Genomic DNA, 15,003 nt, shown 5'->3' with positions numbered 1-15,003 from the left:
CACCCTCTCTCTAGAGTTCGAAATTGGGCGGGAGAGTTTTGCATAGCATGAATATGAAATTAAACTATTTATTTACGAATTCATACCTCTGAGGCTCTGAAGAATAGACGAATAGTGAATCGCTATGGTATGTTTAATTCGGGTTCTTTTCAAATATAGCAAATTCCACTAATGGCAAACAGGCCCGCGGGGCGGGCTAGGGTTGCATGAATCCTAGCCTGCGGGCCTGATCCGCTAAACCCGTAAAATGTTGATTGTAGTTTAGGGGTTATTGAATTTCAATCCAATGAATTCCTTAACTACGTTGTTTAGTTGGAGGGAATTGTAATTTTGTAGAATTACAATTTCTTTTAAATGAAGAATTGCAATTCGGTGGAAAGGATGAACAATTTTATTAGTATAAAGACAATGTTGCCCATCGTACTATACCCTTTGTCTTTTTTTTTTAAAAAAAAAGAATTATTCTTATTATTATTATTATTATTTTGAAAGAATTATTATTATTATTATTATTATTATTATTATTATTATTATTATTATTATTCTTTTAAAAGAATTATCATTATTATTATTATTATTACTACTACTGCAACATAAAGGCATTTTAGTCATTCTATCGCTTCTTACATTTCAATTCTCTGTACTCCTATTTCTGTATACTAAACACTGTAATTTGAATTCCTACTTTATTCCAACAATTACAATTCTTTTCCCCCCTAATTCCCTCTTCCCAATCAAACGCCCTGGTCGGTAAATCATTTTCAACAATTTTTTTTTTTATGTTTGGATATTTTAAGAAAAAAAATCAAAAAGAAAATATTCAGATGAATAGAAAAAAATTTCAATTTGATAGAACCACCATCACCACTTATTATTATTATTATTATTATTATTATTATTATTATTATTACTAGTTTTTTCACGTGCATTGCGCGAATATGATTATACACAATATTTATTTTTAAATAAGTACTTCAAAGTATATCAATACAATATTATATATGAGATGTTCATGCATATGTAATTGAATTGAATGTGTAATTTGTTTATTTAAATTGGTAATTCAAAGTATATGAATGCAAGATAATATATTAAAGGTTGATTATAATTGTCACTAAAATAAATGTTTGAAATTATATCAACATATTCATAGTATATGTTTAACAATTATGCCAACTCTGATTGAGATGAGATCGAACCTAAAACTTTTCTTATAGAAAAATTAATGGGTAAGTTAAAAGTTAACAGAATATACCGTTACTAAAGTTTATACTAACGAAATGTGGGTTATTTAAAGGAAGAAAATAATATAATAGAGGGTAAATAAGGAAAATCATAAAAAATTACTAAAATCAAAATAATATGAACCATTTGTTTAAGTAAATAATTACTACCAACATTTTTTTCTTCACGTTAGAGCCCTAACTTTATTGGCTCTTATTAAGACGGTAGATGTAGATGTAAACGTAGATTATTATTATTAGAGCATCCATATCAATGGATTATTTGGGGTTTTTGAAACATTACAAAGTGAGTTGGAGGAGAGAAGGCAAGAGAGAGAGAAGGATTGGGTCCATCTGCAAGCATAGGTGTTATTGGAACAGTAATTGGAAGAGAGAGAAGGCAATGAAACAGTCATTGCTGCTCGCGTGGGCTGCAACAATGGCGCGCCTGACAGATTTATTTTTTTAATTTTTTTTAAAAATCATATTTGTTTTATTTTTTTTCCTCCTCTTATGTTTTCTCTTTCCTAATCACACTTACAAAAACTGCTCAAAAATCATAAAAAGACCTCACTATTAAGGATGCTCTTATTATTATTATTGAAAGAAATATGAACCACATAGAAAAGAAAGATACTTTTTTTTAACTTTCAACCAAATAGAAAAAAAAATAGTTTTATACCATTTAGCCAAACATCAAAAATTATTTTTTGAAAGTTATTCCCCTTACAAAGGGAATAATCATTCCTAGGGTACCTTTGGTATTACCTATTCTTAAGTCCTAAGGAATATATTTTATTGTAATGCGAAAATCCCCTTTACACATAAAATCCGGTTCATCTAAGAACAACTCGCCAAGTGAGAACTTGTAGTATAATCTGGGCATTTTATTTGGCAAGATCTGATGGCTAGGATTTATTAGTTATATATTAACCTTTTTTGTCCTGAGTATTATACTATTATTTAATGCGATAGGGGTAGTTTGGTAGTTTGTCATGTTGTTTTCTTCTAGACAGTTTTCTCAGAGCATGCACACCAATGAACTTTTTATGGTTTTTGAGAGTAAAATGGTCACATGGAGGAGAGAAAAAATTGAAGTTCATCTGCAATTAAAGGTCTTTGGAACAATGTTTTGCGCAAAAAGAGAAAAGTCAGCATGAGAAGCTATGCGCGTTTCGCGCACAGCAAAGCCCAGTAGTGCACGTACTCGCTGGCGCGTAAACAACTCACTTTTTTTTTAATGTCAACTTAGTTTTTGTTTTTATTTTTTCCCCCTTTTTTCTTATTCTCTTTCCTAATTACTTACAAAAAACTTCTCAAAAACCACAAAAAAACTTCACTATTATGAATGCTCTTATAGAATATACTAGTCGTCTTTTCTGTGCGCGATACGCAAAAACGTATGCCCAGTATTTATATTTTAAAAAATAACTTACAAATTCTTACTAATTAAAATCTAAATAAAAAAATTATTTATTATATTAATCCAATATATAATTTCTACAAATGTTATTATCATTAAAGAATATAAGAAAAGGTATGGTAGATGCATATGCATGGTATAGTTAATGGAAAAGATAACGGAAGTTATTATAACGGTAATGGTATTTTTATCCAAAAAATTGTGACGGTAATAATGCATTACCGGTATATTATTTGAGTATTTGACTGTTTGAATACAGTATTGAGCGTAGTGTTCAGTGTACAAGGTGAGTTGAGTGTAGTCTCGTCTAGTAAGAAGTGTCGTGTCCCTACAAGTGTTTTTGTGAGCCTTTTATTTTGTTCAGCTCAGTAATGGAGCATTAAGGCTGCTGAACGTTGGTCATCAATGCTGTCAATGCTGAGGAGCTGAACGTTGGTCATCAATGCTGAGGGTCAATGCTGAGGAGCTGAACGTTGGTCATCAATGCTGAAGAGTTGGACCGTTGCGCATTGATGCTGAGGAGTGAGGTGTTGAACAATTGGTTGAACGTCCGTTGCCTTGCCTCTGGTCCTGCCAGTGGTTTCGGGTCGGGTGCTGCTAGCCTGATTACTCTGTCACCAGTCCCCCCACTCCCTAGCCAACGAGAGTGGTTGAGGTGGTTTGGGAGTAATGACCAGCCTAAAAATTGTTTTTGTTTGTATTTTTTTATTTTATTTTTTTTTGTTGCATCCTCACCTCGGCACCGTGACGGGGTCACGTAGCTGTGACTTCGGCACGGGGCTGAGGTCACGTGACCACAGCGCCAGGCCGGGGTCACGGTACGTGACCGTACCTCGGCGCTGGGCCGAGGTCACGCCGTTGATGATTTTTTTTTTTTTTGCATCTTCACCTCGGCACCGTGCCGGGGTCACGTAGCTGTGACTTCGGCACGGGGCCGAGGTCACGTCACGGCGTGACCTCTGCGCCAGGCCGGGGTCACGGTACGTGACCGTACCTCGGCGCTGGGCCGAGGTCACGATGCCGAGGTCACGCCGTTGATTTTTTTTTTCAGGACTCTTGTGTGAGTTCACTTCGACCATCCGTAGGTTCGGTCAAAGGTCAGCTCTCCCGTCAGGTAGCTAGCGAGATCGGATCTCGTGCCGGCCCTAAGGGACTAGAGTGTGGTGTTTTGCTCAGGGCTCTTGCGTGAGTTCACTTCGACCATCCGTAGGTTCGGTCAAAGGTCAACTCTCCCGTCAGGTAGCTAGCGAGATCAGATCTCGTGCTGGCCTTAAGGGTTTAGAGCTTAGATTTTTTATTATTATTTTGTTTTTTAACAAAATTGATCAGGGCAGACCATGACCAACTACTGAGTCCTTTTGTTTATGGAGGTGAACGCACAAGTGAATAAGGCAGATGTACAAGTGCAGGAGGCAGATGAGGTGACGCTGCTTGAGGAGCAGCGCCACTTGAAAAGGGCGGATGCACTAGATGAGGTGACGCCCGCTTGATGAGGTGACGCTGCTTGAGGATCAGCGCCACTTGATGAGGTGACACCCGTTTGAGGAGCAGCGCCACTAGATGAGGTGACGCCCGCTTGATGAGGTGACGCTGCTTGAGGATCAGCGCCACTTGATGAGGTGACTCTGTTGCTTGGAAGTCCACGGCTTGGATGGGAGCTGCATTCACTCGGTAACGCCACTGCTTGTAAGTCCACTACTTGGATGGGAGCAACGTTCATTGGGCAACGCCACTGCCTACAAGACTGAAGTGTCGAACTTTGGGTCTTGAAAGTCCACGCCTTGGATGGGAGCAGCGTTCACTCGGTAACGCTGCTTGTAAGTCCACTCCTTGGATGGGAGCAGCGTTCACTAGGTAACGCCACTGCTGACAAGAGGTGAACGCACAAGTGAAGGAGGTGGACACACTTGAGGAGGAAGCGCCATTGCTTGGAAGTCCACGGCCTGGATGGGAGCAGCGTTCATTGGGCAACGCCACTGCTTACAAGACTAAAGTGTTGAACTTTGGGTCTTGAACGTGGTTCCGGGTCGGGTATCCGATTATCCTGTCACCAGTCCCCCCACTCCCTAGCCAACGAGAGTGGTTGAGGTGGTTTGGGAGTAACAACGTGTCTAAAATTGTGTGTGTGTGTGTGTGTGTGTTTTGTTTTTTGACGCCCTGAGCGCGAGATTGGCCGAGGACTGACCTCGGCCAAAATGGAGAGTTTTTGACGGACCATCAGCGAATTACATGTTTTTTGCGTTGCGCGGACTTTTCCTCTAGCTCACTGTTTCTTGCTTCCATGTCCATGTCGCACCTCCTCTTCTTGGTGTTGGAAGCTGAAGGCTCATGAGCTTCTTCCTTTCGCCACACATTGTCGGGTAGGCTTTTTTTATGCTAGTACTGTCCCGGATACTCAACGAATTGGGTAAAATATCCTCTCTGCACCAGTTCCTCTATTTGTCCTTTTAAAGTATGACACTCGTCAGTATCATGTCCAACCTGCCGGTGGAACCGACAATACTTAGTTTGGTCCTCGCCCGTAGAAACTGCCATACACTCTGAGGGAAAATGCACCATTCCCATTTCCTCAGCGTGACTTAGAATCACGCTAATCGGGTGAGTAAGCGGTGTTAAGTGCCGCGGTGAGGTGAGACGAGGTCGCTCATCTCTTCCCTTCGTTGAGTGTGGTTGGTTTGGTCGTGGTGCCTAGCTGGGTGGACCAGCTTTATCAGGTCGCCCACTCTTTCGTCCTTCCTCCTCATCTTTTTTTCTCCTGTCAGCCTCCTCTGCGTCTGCGTACCGGTTGGCCGTTCTCATGAGTTCCTCATAAGAGCGTGGGTGGTGGCGTTCAGTTGTTTGTGGAAATCGCATGACCTCAATGCTTGGATGAAGATGAGAATTGCTGCCTTCGAGTCGAAGTCATATACGCTGTTGACTTCTTTTTTCCATTTGCTTAAGAAGTCTCGCAGGCTTTCCCCCTTATCCTGCTTTACCCCACTGAGATGTGAGAATGGTTTTTTATGTTGTATACTTCCTGAGAAATAGGACAAGAAACTCTTGGATAGCTCTACAAAAGTTTGAATTGATCCGTCTAGGATTGTGTTAAACCAATCTTGCGCCGTACTGTCCAAAGTGGACAAGAACGCTCTGCACATGATGGCATTGCTTGCCCCAATCATTACCATGGTTGCCTTGTATCGTGTCATATGGGTACGCGGATCCGAAGTGCCAGTGTAGGCCTTGATGGTGGGTAGTCGAAAGTCTTTTGGAAGAGGAACTTCCATTATGTCAGGAGAGAATGGAGCAGCCATTCTTACCTCCGGTTCTGGTGAGTGTTCTCTCGCTTCTACTTTCTTTTCCAAATCATCTATCTGCCTTTGGAGTCTTTCCACCAGGCCTTCTTATGGTGTTTTGTGTCTAGTGGAGTGACGCGGAGCCAATCCACCAGATTCGCCCATCCTTTCTCCAGATGGTCGTTTGGTTACTGCCTTGTCTACTTGGGGACGGGTACCTCTATTGGAGGATCCTTGCACCCCCAGCCGATCTCGAATAGATCTAGAAGCCGCCGGTCGTTCTCGAACAGATCTGGAAACTGGTTGAGGTCCACCTTCCTGTCGTTGAGTTCTGTTTTGCCTCAGAGATTGCACTTCTTCCTCCAGAGGGGGTGGTGGCGGTAAGATCTGGCCTTGCATTCCTGCGACTAGTTGGGCCATTGTCGCCGCCGCCTGTTGGATGACCTGTGCTGCTGCCTGAAGGTCCACCACCTGGGCGGGAGCAGCAGTTGCTAGGAGGGGAGTGCGGCCACCACCATGGTTGCTGTTGAGTTGGCTAGTGCGGCCACCACCATGGTTGTTGTTGACCTGGCTACGGAGGTCACCTTCTCTGCGGTTATTGTTGTTGAGTTGGCTGCGAAGGTCACCTCCGCGGTTACTGTTGAGCTGCTCATGAAGATCACCCGAGGGGTGACCCTTGTTCACCTGACTAGGTGTATGCGAGTTGCTGGATCCGGATGCCATTGATAGTGATGAGATGAACTGAGTGGTTTTTTGATTTTGTGATTTTAGCCTGAGATCTGATCTCGGCTCTCAATGAAAGCACCAATGACGGTAATAATGTGTTACCGGTATGTGTTTGAGTATTATTTGAATGTTGTCAAGTATTTGGATACAATAATGAGCGTAGTGCTCAGTGTACAAATGAGTTGAGTGTTATTTTTGTCTAAGTTCAAGTGTCGTGTCCCTACAAGTGTTTTTGTGAGCCTTTTATTTTGTTCAGCTCAGTAATGGAGCATTAAGGCTGCTGAACGTTGGTCATCAATGCTGAGGGTCAATGCTGAGGAGCTGAACGTCTGAGGAGCTGAACGTTGGTCATCAATGCTGAGGAGTTGGACCGTTGCGCATTGATGCTGAGGAGTGAGGTGTTGAACGGTTGGTTGAATGTCCGTTGCCTTGCCTCTGGGTCCTGCCAGTGGTTCCGGGTCGGGTGCTGCTAGCCTGATTACTCTGTCAAATTGTATAGTACAACTCTAAAAACACAATTTACAAAATGATTAGCACTAAAAATATGGACATAAATGAGTGATATAACTTTGATTGAGACTTATTATGTTGTTAGATTTTCGTGATTTTAGGAATTTTTTTGATTGTTTCCCTTTGTTCTTATTTTGGGGATTTTTTTTTTGGCACCAGTAGTTACTACTCAGCATAGCTTCATGTTTATTATCTTTGTTTTTATTTTTTTTTTTTATTTTTTTAATAATTCGTTGGAGTATGTTTTTTATTAGGTTTGTTGATGAATTTGTAAGTTTAGGAGGGGATGCATCGTAGGCCGTTGAGTTGGGCATTAGGGCATTAGGTGTGGTGCAACGTAGGATTGTGGGTTATGCATTGGTTGCTTAGTGTTGTGCATTGTAGGACTTTGAGATGTGTGTTGACTATATATCCACCGTGTTGTCAATTTTGTGGGGTTTAGGAGTTAGGGTTTAAGGTGTGCACTTACAAAATGTTGTACACTCTCAGTCTCAGAGTAAAAGTTGTACATTGCTAATAATAAAAGTGTGCATTTATATGGAACTAGTGGTGCATTACTTTATTGTGAGGTGGTGTAGCCGTGTAGGAATGGTTATACGTTAATCTCATCAAACTTAACTACACTTATTTTGTTGGCAATCTCTAACTATTCCCCCAAGTACTGCAAGGGTTTTTATTTATTTATTTATTTATTTTTAATTCAAACTCACTTAGAGCTATTTTTGAAAAAGTGTTTAAATGTCTATTCAAGCTCGCTAGACTTTTAGCTTACCCGAGACCAACATACTTACTTAGCAGGCACAGTTAATGTTGTTTTTTTCTAGGTCTGTATAAAGCTCCTTTTTTGAAAAATACTACTCCCAACTTTTGCATCTTAATAGATGTAGATAGCTTTTCTTGTACCTAATTGATGACAACGTCTTATCCATACTTGCCACATAAAAGAATATAATTGATGAAGTAAAATTTGAGAGTCCCCACAATATATCCAGTTCCCCATTTTATGTTTCTTTCTTTTGCCTATAAAAAAGTGTTAATCTATGAATAGGAGTAAGAGTGACAATGTGGTGGGAAATAGAGTCTCCATCTCCGATCCGCCCCATATTTATGTTTAATCTGACTTCTTTAAAGTTAAAAATCACAGCTAAATTTAAATGAACCCCATAAACAATTTAAATAATTCATCAATTTAGAGAGATGTAATACAAATAGTTAAATAATTACTTCTATCTTTTTCTGATGTATAAAAATTATAAGATGTCATATGCTTCAATTAATTATAACAAGGCACGAGCCATCATTCATCAGTACTTGCTCACCCTGACATGCAATCCATTTACTGCTTCAACTCTAGGGAATTTCTTGATTTTGGCTTCTTGAATTTCTTCCCATCTACAAGTAATAATAAAAGATTAAATATGACAATACACAATAGTCATAAAACTAAAAGAAGAATTTGTTAATTTGAAAATTCGACTAACCAAGTGGCTATACCATCATTATACGAAGTATGAGTTTCTATCTTCAGTAAATGTCATTTTTACACATGATATTGTAACAATTTTCTCTATATATGTTTGTAAGTGCGTGAATGTATATACACATATATGTAATCATTTATATATCATTAACTTGAACTTGAAAGAAAATGTGGGAAATGTTCAATTACCTGTATTGAGTGACAAAGTGGTGAAGAAAAATAGATATCTTAACAATTCCCCATTCCTTTCCTGGGCAAAGCCGACATCCTCCCCCAAATGCTAAGTAGTAGTTATGGCTCTCCAAATTTTTATCCTGCACCATATCATTTTACATAAACTTTACAAACCCATCTCCTTAGATTTAATCTGGTTTCCGACGGAAACCAGATTTCCTGGTTTCCTAGTTTTCGTCATCCTGAGTCCTGACCGAAACTATTGATGCAAGTTTGTCTGGAGATGAAGAAAGTTGTGGTGGAAAATGACTTCCATTGACTTTAAAAAAATTGTCTTAGTTTTCTTTTGATCCGAGATTGACTTCCATTGACTTTAATATTTTTCCCATTCCAAAAAATGAGGAATTCGAAAAATGATTTTCAGAATTTATTTTCTGGGTTTCCAAACACAACCTAAGTTAAATTGAATTGGATAACCAACCTCTAACCACCTCCATGGATTAAAAGCATATGGCTCTGGGTAAACAATGGGATCATAGTTCAGCTCTCTTACGTAAACAAAGATTCTCCATGCTTTTGGAATCAATGATCCTGATATTTAAATGACAAAAGTTGATTTCAAAAAAAAAATGACAAAAGTCAAAAATTAAAAATTATATAAATTAACTTTAAATTAAAAACATACAAAAACTTATTTTAAAATGTATTCACTTAATTAATTTTAAAAAATATTCCGATAATAACAAAAATCGCGTAACAAGTAAAAATTAAAAATAAGTAAATTGGTAACATATTAATTAAGCGTACATATATACATACCATTGAGAACAAGATCTTGAGTTGTCTGCCTCAAAACCCCATTGACAACCGTTGAAAGCCTTAAAGTTTCAAGAATGACCTGAAAATTAATTTAACATTTTTATTATATAATAATGCTTAATAACACAAGGGATCATTGCCTCCACTAAAACTCAATCTTATGACCTTTCATACAAAAGAATCACTACATGTCATCTAAGCACAATGTGCTTGGTAGAGAAGAGTATAACTTATCAAACTTAAAGTAAACATTTACAAAACACAATTCGATCGGTAAACACTAACATTGAAATTTTTTAATTTTTAAACCATAGACACGACTAAATTGTAACTCTCCTGAAATAACTCGTATTTCAAGTTAATTGGTGTTGTTAGATATTTCATTAATTTTAAAAGAGACTTCTAATATAATATGAAATTAAATATACGAGATCTATATTTATATATCAATTGAATGTACTAAAAATAAACTTACAGCACGAGTAAAAGTCATGGATTTATAATCATCCCAAGTGATTGGATCATCTGGTGTCTTCCCTTCGCGAATTTTGAAATGCTCATCCTACACACAATAATAATAATAATATATGCCAAAACTCAAATACACATACACACATTCTCAGATAGTGACTGAAGATTTTTTTTATCACCTAAATAATAACAAAATGTCGTCCACAATAGTGCATCTCTAACTAGGTCAAAGTGTGATGTGATTATGTAATAATAACTCTCTATAAACAATACATTACAAATGGCGGGCATTATATTCATTATAGATTTTATATCTTTAACAATTGGTGATTCTTTTTCATTTTTTATTTTAGATTTGCTAAAATGGAGCCAAAACCTTCTAAGCCTAGCTACCACTTATCATGGATAGAGTATTTGTAATTGGTATTATATGTATTAGTATACAATTATATTTATTTGATATATCAAATGTATAAGAAAAAAAGTGCCAAATAAACCACTAAACTTATTCCTTTAGTGCAATTGAGTAACTGGACTTAAATCATTAAACAAGTAAAATATATGCAGTTGAAACATTTTTTTTTAAAAAAAAAATCAGTAAAATCACCATTTTCTCTACCGTACAAGTTACCATGACCTATTTGACACTTGTTTCAATTTATAATGGTATCATTTTAATCATAGTTTGAAAACGTGAGGTATAAGAAAGACAAAAATAAATGATTTACATACCCTGAGGTGTTGTAAAGCCTTGGGGTGATCGTGAAGATACTTGAGGCACATCATGGAAGTTTTAGAGAGAGTTTCATATCCAGAGTACAAAATGGTAATGATCTGATCATATATCTGCTCATCACTTAGCTCATATTTTGTCTCCACTTTCCCCAATAGTTGATCAACCAAGTCATTGTACATTTCCTTTGAAGCTCTCCTCCTATCCACCATTTCTCTCATCATTTTTATGGCATTTTTCCTTGCCTACCAATACAACAACAAATAAAATAAAATAAAATATGTGGTTGGTTTTTACCACCAATTTATATAATGAATTAAAAAAGAAAAAAAAATAGAGTTAATTTTGGATTTAGTCCTCGATTATCACTGTTTTTCAAATTTTAGTGATTGACTTTTAAATTTACCAAATTTAAGCTTAGAGTATTGAATTCTTTTTAATCTTAATCCATTATATTATAAATGTTTTCATGTGTGACACGTTAACATTGATGGTGAAATTAAGACCTCATAATAAGGCTAGGGCATTGATAATGTTCCCCTGGCTGAGAAATATAATAAGCACAATGCATGGTCATGACTTTTTAATTTTACCCACAATGTTAACAATTCGCACCAGAAAAAGTTAACAGTGAATTAAAATTTGAAAAGCTAGATTCAATATTTAGGACTAAATTTGATAAATTTAAAAGTTAAGGACTAAAGTTAAAAATGAGTAATAGTTAGAGAACTAAATATAAAATTAACTAAAGAAAAATGCAATAGTTGAGAGACCAGAACAAGAATGAAGTCTTTTACATTACAAGTTCTCTAGTATGGGATGGGAGTACCTTTAATGCTGCATGGTAAGCAGTACCAGGAATGTTAAGAGGTAAAGATATAGCTCCATCTGCCATCTTATCAAATTCTTGTTTGAATGCTATGCGAAGTGAACTTGGTTCACTGTCCACTACCTGATAATATGTTACAAAAAATGCCATCTGAAACATTAAACACAAAAAAAAAAAAAAGGATTAGTTAATCAGTTACATATATCAAATCACATATCTTCTTGACTTGGTCACCCCAACTAAATTGATCAGGCTGTTAATTACTTGATAACCACAACCAGAACAACAAACTTATTGGCCTCACTCCTTGGTTTGAGTCAGTCACATATGGGGTAACTTAGACTGATTTTATTTTCTTATGGTCTTTTGCTAGATAGGGTCACAAGATGAGGTTTACCCAGAACAGTCTCGGGTAGATCACACAAAAATAGCAAGAGTACTTACACCTAGGGTTTCCTGTTGAATATCAATAGTTGTTCTGCCATGAAAATCTTGGAGGTAAAGCTTCATGTATTTGTCAATCTTGGGCAGCAGATGGTGTCTGATCATGGGAGTCCCCACAAGAGAGAGCAAAGAGCCCCTAAACAGTTTGTGATTAGGGCCATGCATCATAGCAATATTGTACTTGCCCATAACATCCCTGTTGGACTTAGGGTACCCTGGGACAAGACCCTTTGCTTCATTCATCAAGATGTATCTGTTCACATCAGGATCGCTGGATACAACTGTGGGACCACCCAATATATGTGTTTTATACATATCTCCATACCTGTTCTTCATCACAGCAATGGTTCCATCCATTATTTTTGTTTAGTTTTCAAAACAAAAAATTTATATAAATGTGAAAGAGTAGAGAGAGAAAAGGAAGCAAATTAAACTTGCATTGATCTGCGTTGAGCCATGAAAGCTGGTCCTTGCTGTAGAAAATTGAGTGTTTCACCAACAAAGGGCAATCCAAAAGTACCAGGGGGCACCCCTTTCCTGCTGAACCTTATGTGGTTCCATTTTACTAAAATGAAGAAAAGAGAGAAGAAACCAATGCTCAACCAAATCACAACCTCCATGCCTGCCTTAGCTTCAATTCCTTCTTGGACTAATTAATTTACCAAAATATTCTGTATCTATGAAATTTATATATACTAATATATATACATTTATTCATTAATCCAAGACTACCAGGGGGCATGCACCTATTTAACACTCAAAATTTTCAACTTACAAAAAAATTATGGAGCGGATTTAGCCTAATTTGACTAATATTTCGATTGATTTAGACAATATTTTAGATAGTTGCAATATTTAATTTTGAGAATCTCAATTTACCTAAAATTGTGGAGAATGAATGTAACCGTTTTAAAAAAATCTTACCTCCCATCAAAATGTCACTTTTTTGGCAATTCATTTAAATCTAAATGGAAAATACTTATTTTCAAAAGAAATAAAAATGGAAAATACTTCTTTCCTGTTGTGGTTTTCCTTCATTGAGTATCCAATTGACTGCAAGACTAATTAAAAAATAAATTTAGTTACCTTAAAAATAGAAATGTGTTTATTTTAATTGATCATAAATAGTACATAATAAAATAAAAAAATAATTTAGTACAATAATGAAATATCAGTAAATTAGATTTATGCCCTTTTATTTAAATTTCAAATTTGGCATTCGTTTAGATTAGGTATAAATTTTATTTTATAATGTTCAACTAAAATGGGTAAATAAATTAATTTAGGACTTTACCATATTAACAAAAAAAAATTTAAAAAGTTTATCAAATCTTGAGTTCTTGACGTAACTTAGAGGATCTTTTTAAAAATCAAATAATGAGAACAGACAAAATTAAATTTGTTACTTTTTTACCAATTAAACTTTATCTATTAATTAATATCGTTAACGAATATCTAATAAATTGATTTGGTATGTATTTTAATTAGTTAAAATAAGATGCAAATTGACCACTCAACGTAATATGAAAAATGCATTTAGTCCACTAAACCAAAAAGAAAAATGTAATTATGTCACACTGAACACTCCAAATGTATGAAATTTTACCTGATCGTAGGTTACCATCCATTTCATCAGGTTACTTGCTTACGTGAATATATGGTGAGTTAGCATTTTAAAATAATTTTTAATAATAAACTTTAAAAATAAAAATAAAAACATTAAAATGATTTAAAAGAAAAAAAAAACAAAAAACAAAAAACAAAACAAAACGCTGGCGACCACCCACTTCCTCCTTCGTCTTTGGTTGGAGACAAAGACATGTCTCTTCGTCTCCAATCGGAGGTGAAGAAGGAGGTGGGGAACGGGGTGGCCGTAACATTTTGTTTTTGTTTTTGTTTATTTTATTTTATTTTAATTCTTTTTAAATTTATTTATTTTAATTTTATTGTTAAATTTTATTATTAAAAATTATTTAAAAATGCCAACTTACCATTTACATAAACAGACAACCTGATGATATGGATGGTAACCTGCTATCAGGTGAAATTACATACATTTGTAGGGTGTTTGGTTGGGATGAATTTGGGTGTAAAGGAATTGCAATTAAATGAGTGGAATTGCAATTCCCTCCAAATGAGGAATTGCACATGATCATCAAAATAAAATGATGCAAAATGTGTTGTTTCCTCAAGTATATATGTATCTACAATTGACCCCTCAACGGCTCAACATATCTCTTATTCTTCATTTTGGTCTTCAAGTGATTAAGGAATCTTTCAAATGGATACATCCAACGATATTGTATTGGCTCACCTAAGCGTGCTTTGCACGGAAGATAAATAGGCAAGTGTTCCATGTAATCAAACATTGCTGGGGAAAAATACGCTCTAACTTACACAAGGTAAGAACAATGAAATCTTTCATTTCACATATTTTATCTAGCTGGAGGGCGATTGAGCAAAGATTACGAAAGAATACACTTAACTCGGCTAAATGCTTCCAATGACAACTTGCATAAAAACATGAAGGCAATTGACAACAAAAACTGCATAAAAATATGAGGGAAAACAATGCTTTTGGCCCCTCAATTATTTTACTTTTGGAAATCTAGTCCCTGTTAATTAATTTGAACATAGTTAGCCCTTTAGTTGTACGTCCATAACAAGCCACATGTAGTCCTTGAATTTATATAATGGGAAATTGGATTAATAAGTCATTTTTTCATAGGGTATATTTGTCAATCACTCTCTATTGTTGAAGCTTCCTTCTCCCCTTAATCCCATCTTGATCGTATAAATTCCTCATTTGAAGACACAAATTTAAAAAATAAGCACATATATTACTTTCCATCTATCACTGCTCCTTTTCTTTTTTTGGGGGGGGGGGGGGGGGGGG

The 15,003-nt window shown here is 36.3% G+C and overlaps 1 protein-coding gene across 1 annotated transcript; it reads right to left on the bottom strand.

Moving 5' to 3' along the window:
* Positions 1 to 8,461: 8,461 nt before the first annotated feature.
* On the bottom strand, positions 8,462 to 12,727 carry LOC116013189 (cytochrome P450 85A1-like). Its single transcript, XM_031252837.1, has 9 exons — positions 12,548 to 12,727; positions 12,108 to 12,434; positions 11,664 to 11,786; positions 10,834 to 11,079; positions 10,106 to 10,192; positions 9,631 to 9,709; positions 9,293 to 9,402; positions 8,827 to 8,951; positions 8,462 to 8,549 (listed from the first exon to the last, which is right to left on the bottom strand). Exons 1-9 carry the CDS (start codon positions 12,725 to 12,727, stop codon positions 8,462 to 8,464), a joined length of 1,365 nt encoding a protein of 454 aa, XP_031108697.1.
* Between the last annotated feature and the right edge of the window lie 2,276 nt (positions 12,728 to 15,003).

The sequence above is a fragment of the Ipomoea triloba genome, chromosome 3 (genome assembly GCF_003576645.1).
Source record: "Ipomoea triloba cultivar NCNSP0323 chromosome 3, ASM357664v1".
In the NCBI taxonomy this organism is placed as follows: domain Eukaryota; kingdom Viridiplantae; phylum Streptophyta; class Magnoliopsida; order Solanales; family Convolvulaceae; genus Ipomoea; species Ipomoea triloba.
This window is presented reverse-complemented; position numbering and strand designations above follow the sequence as displayed.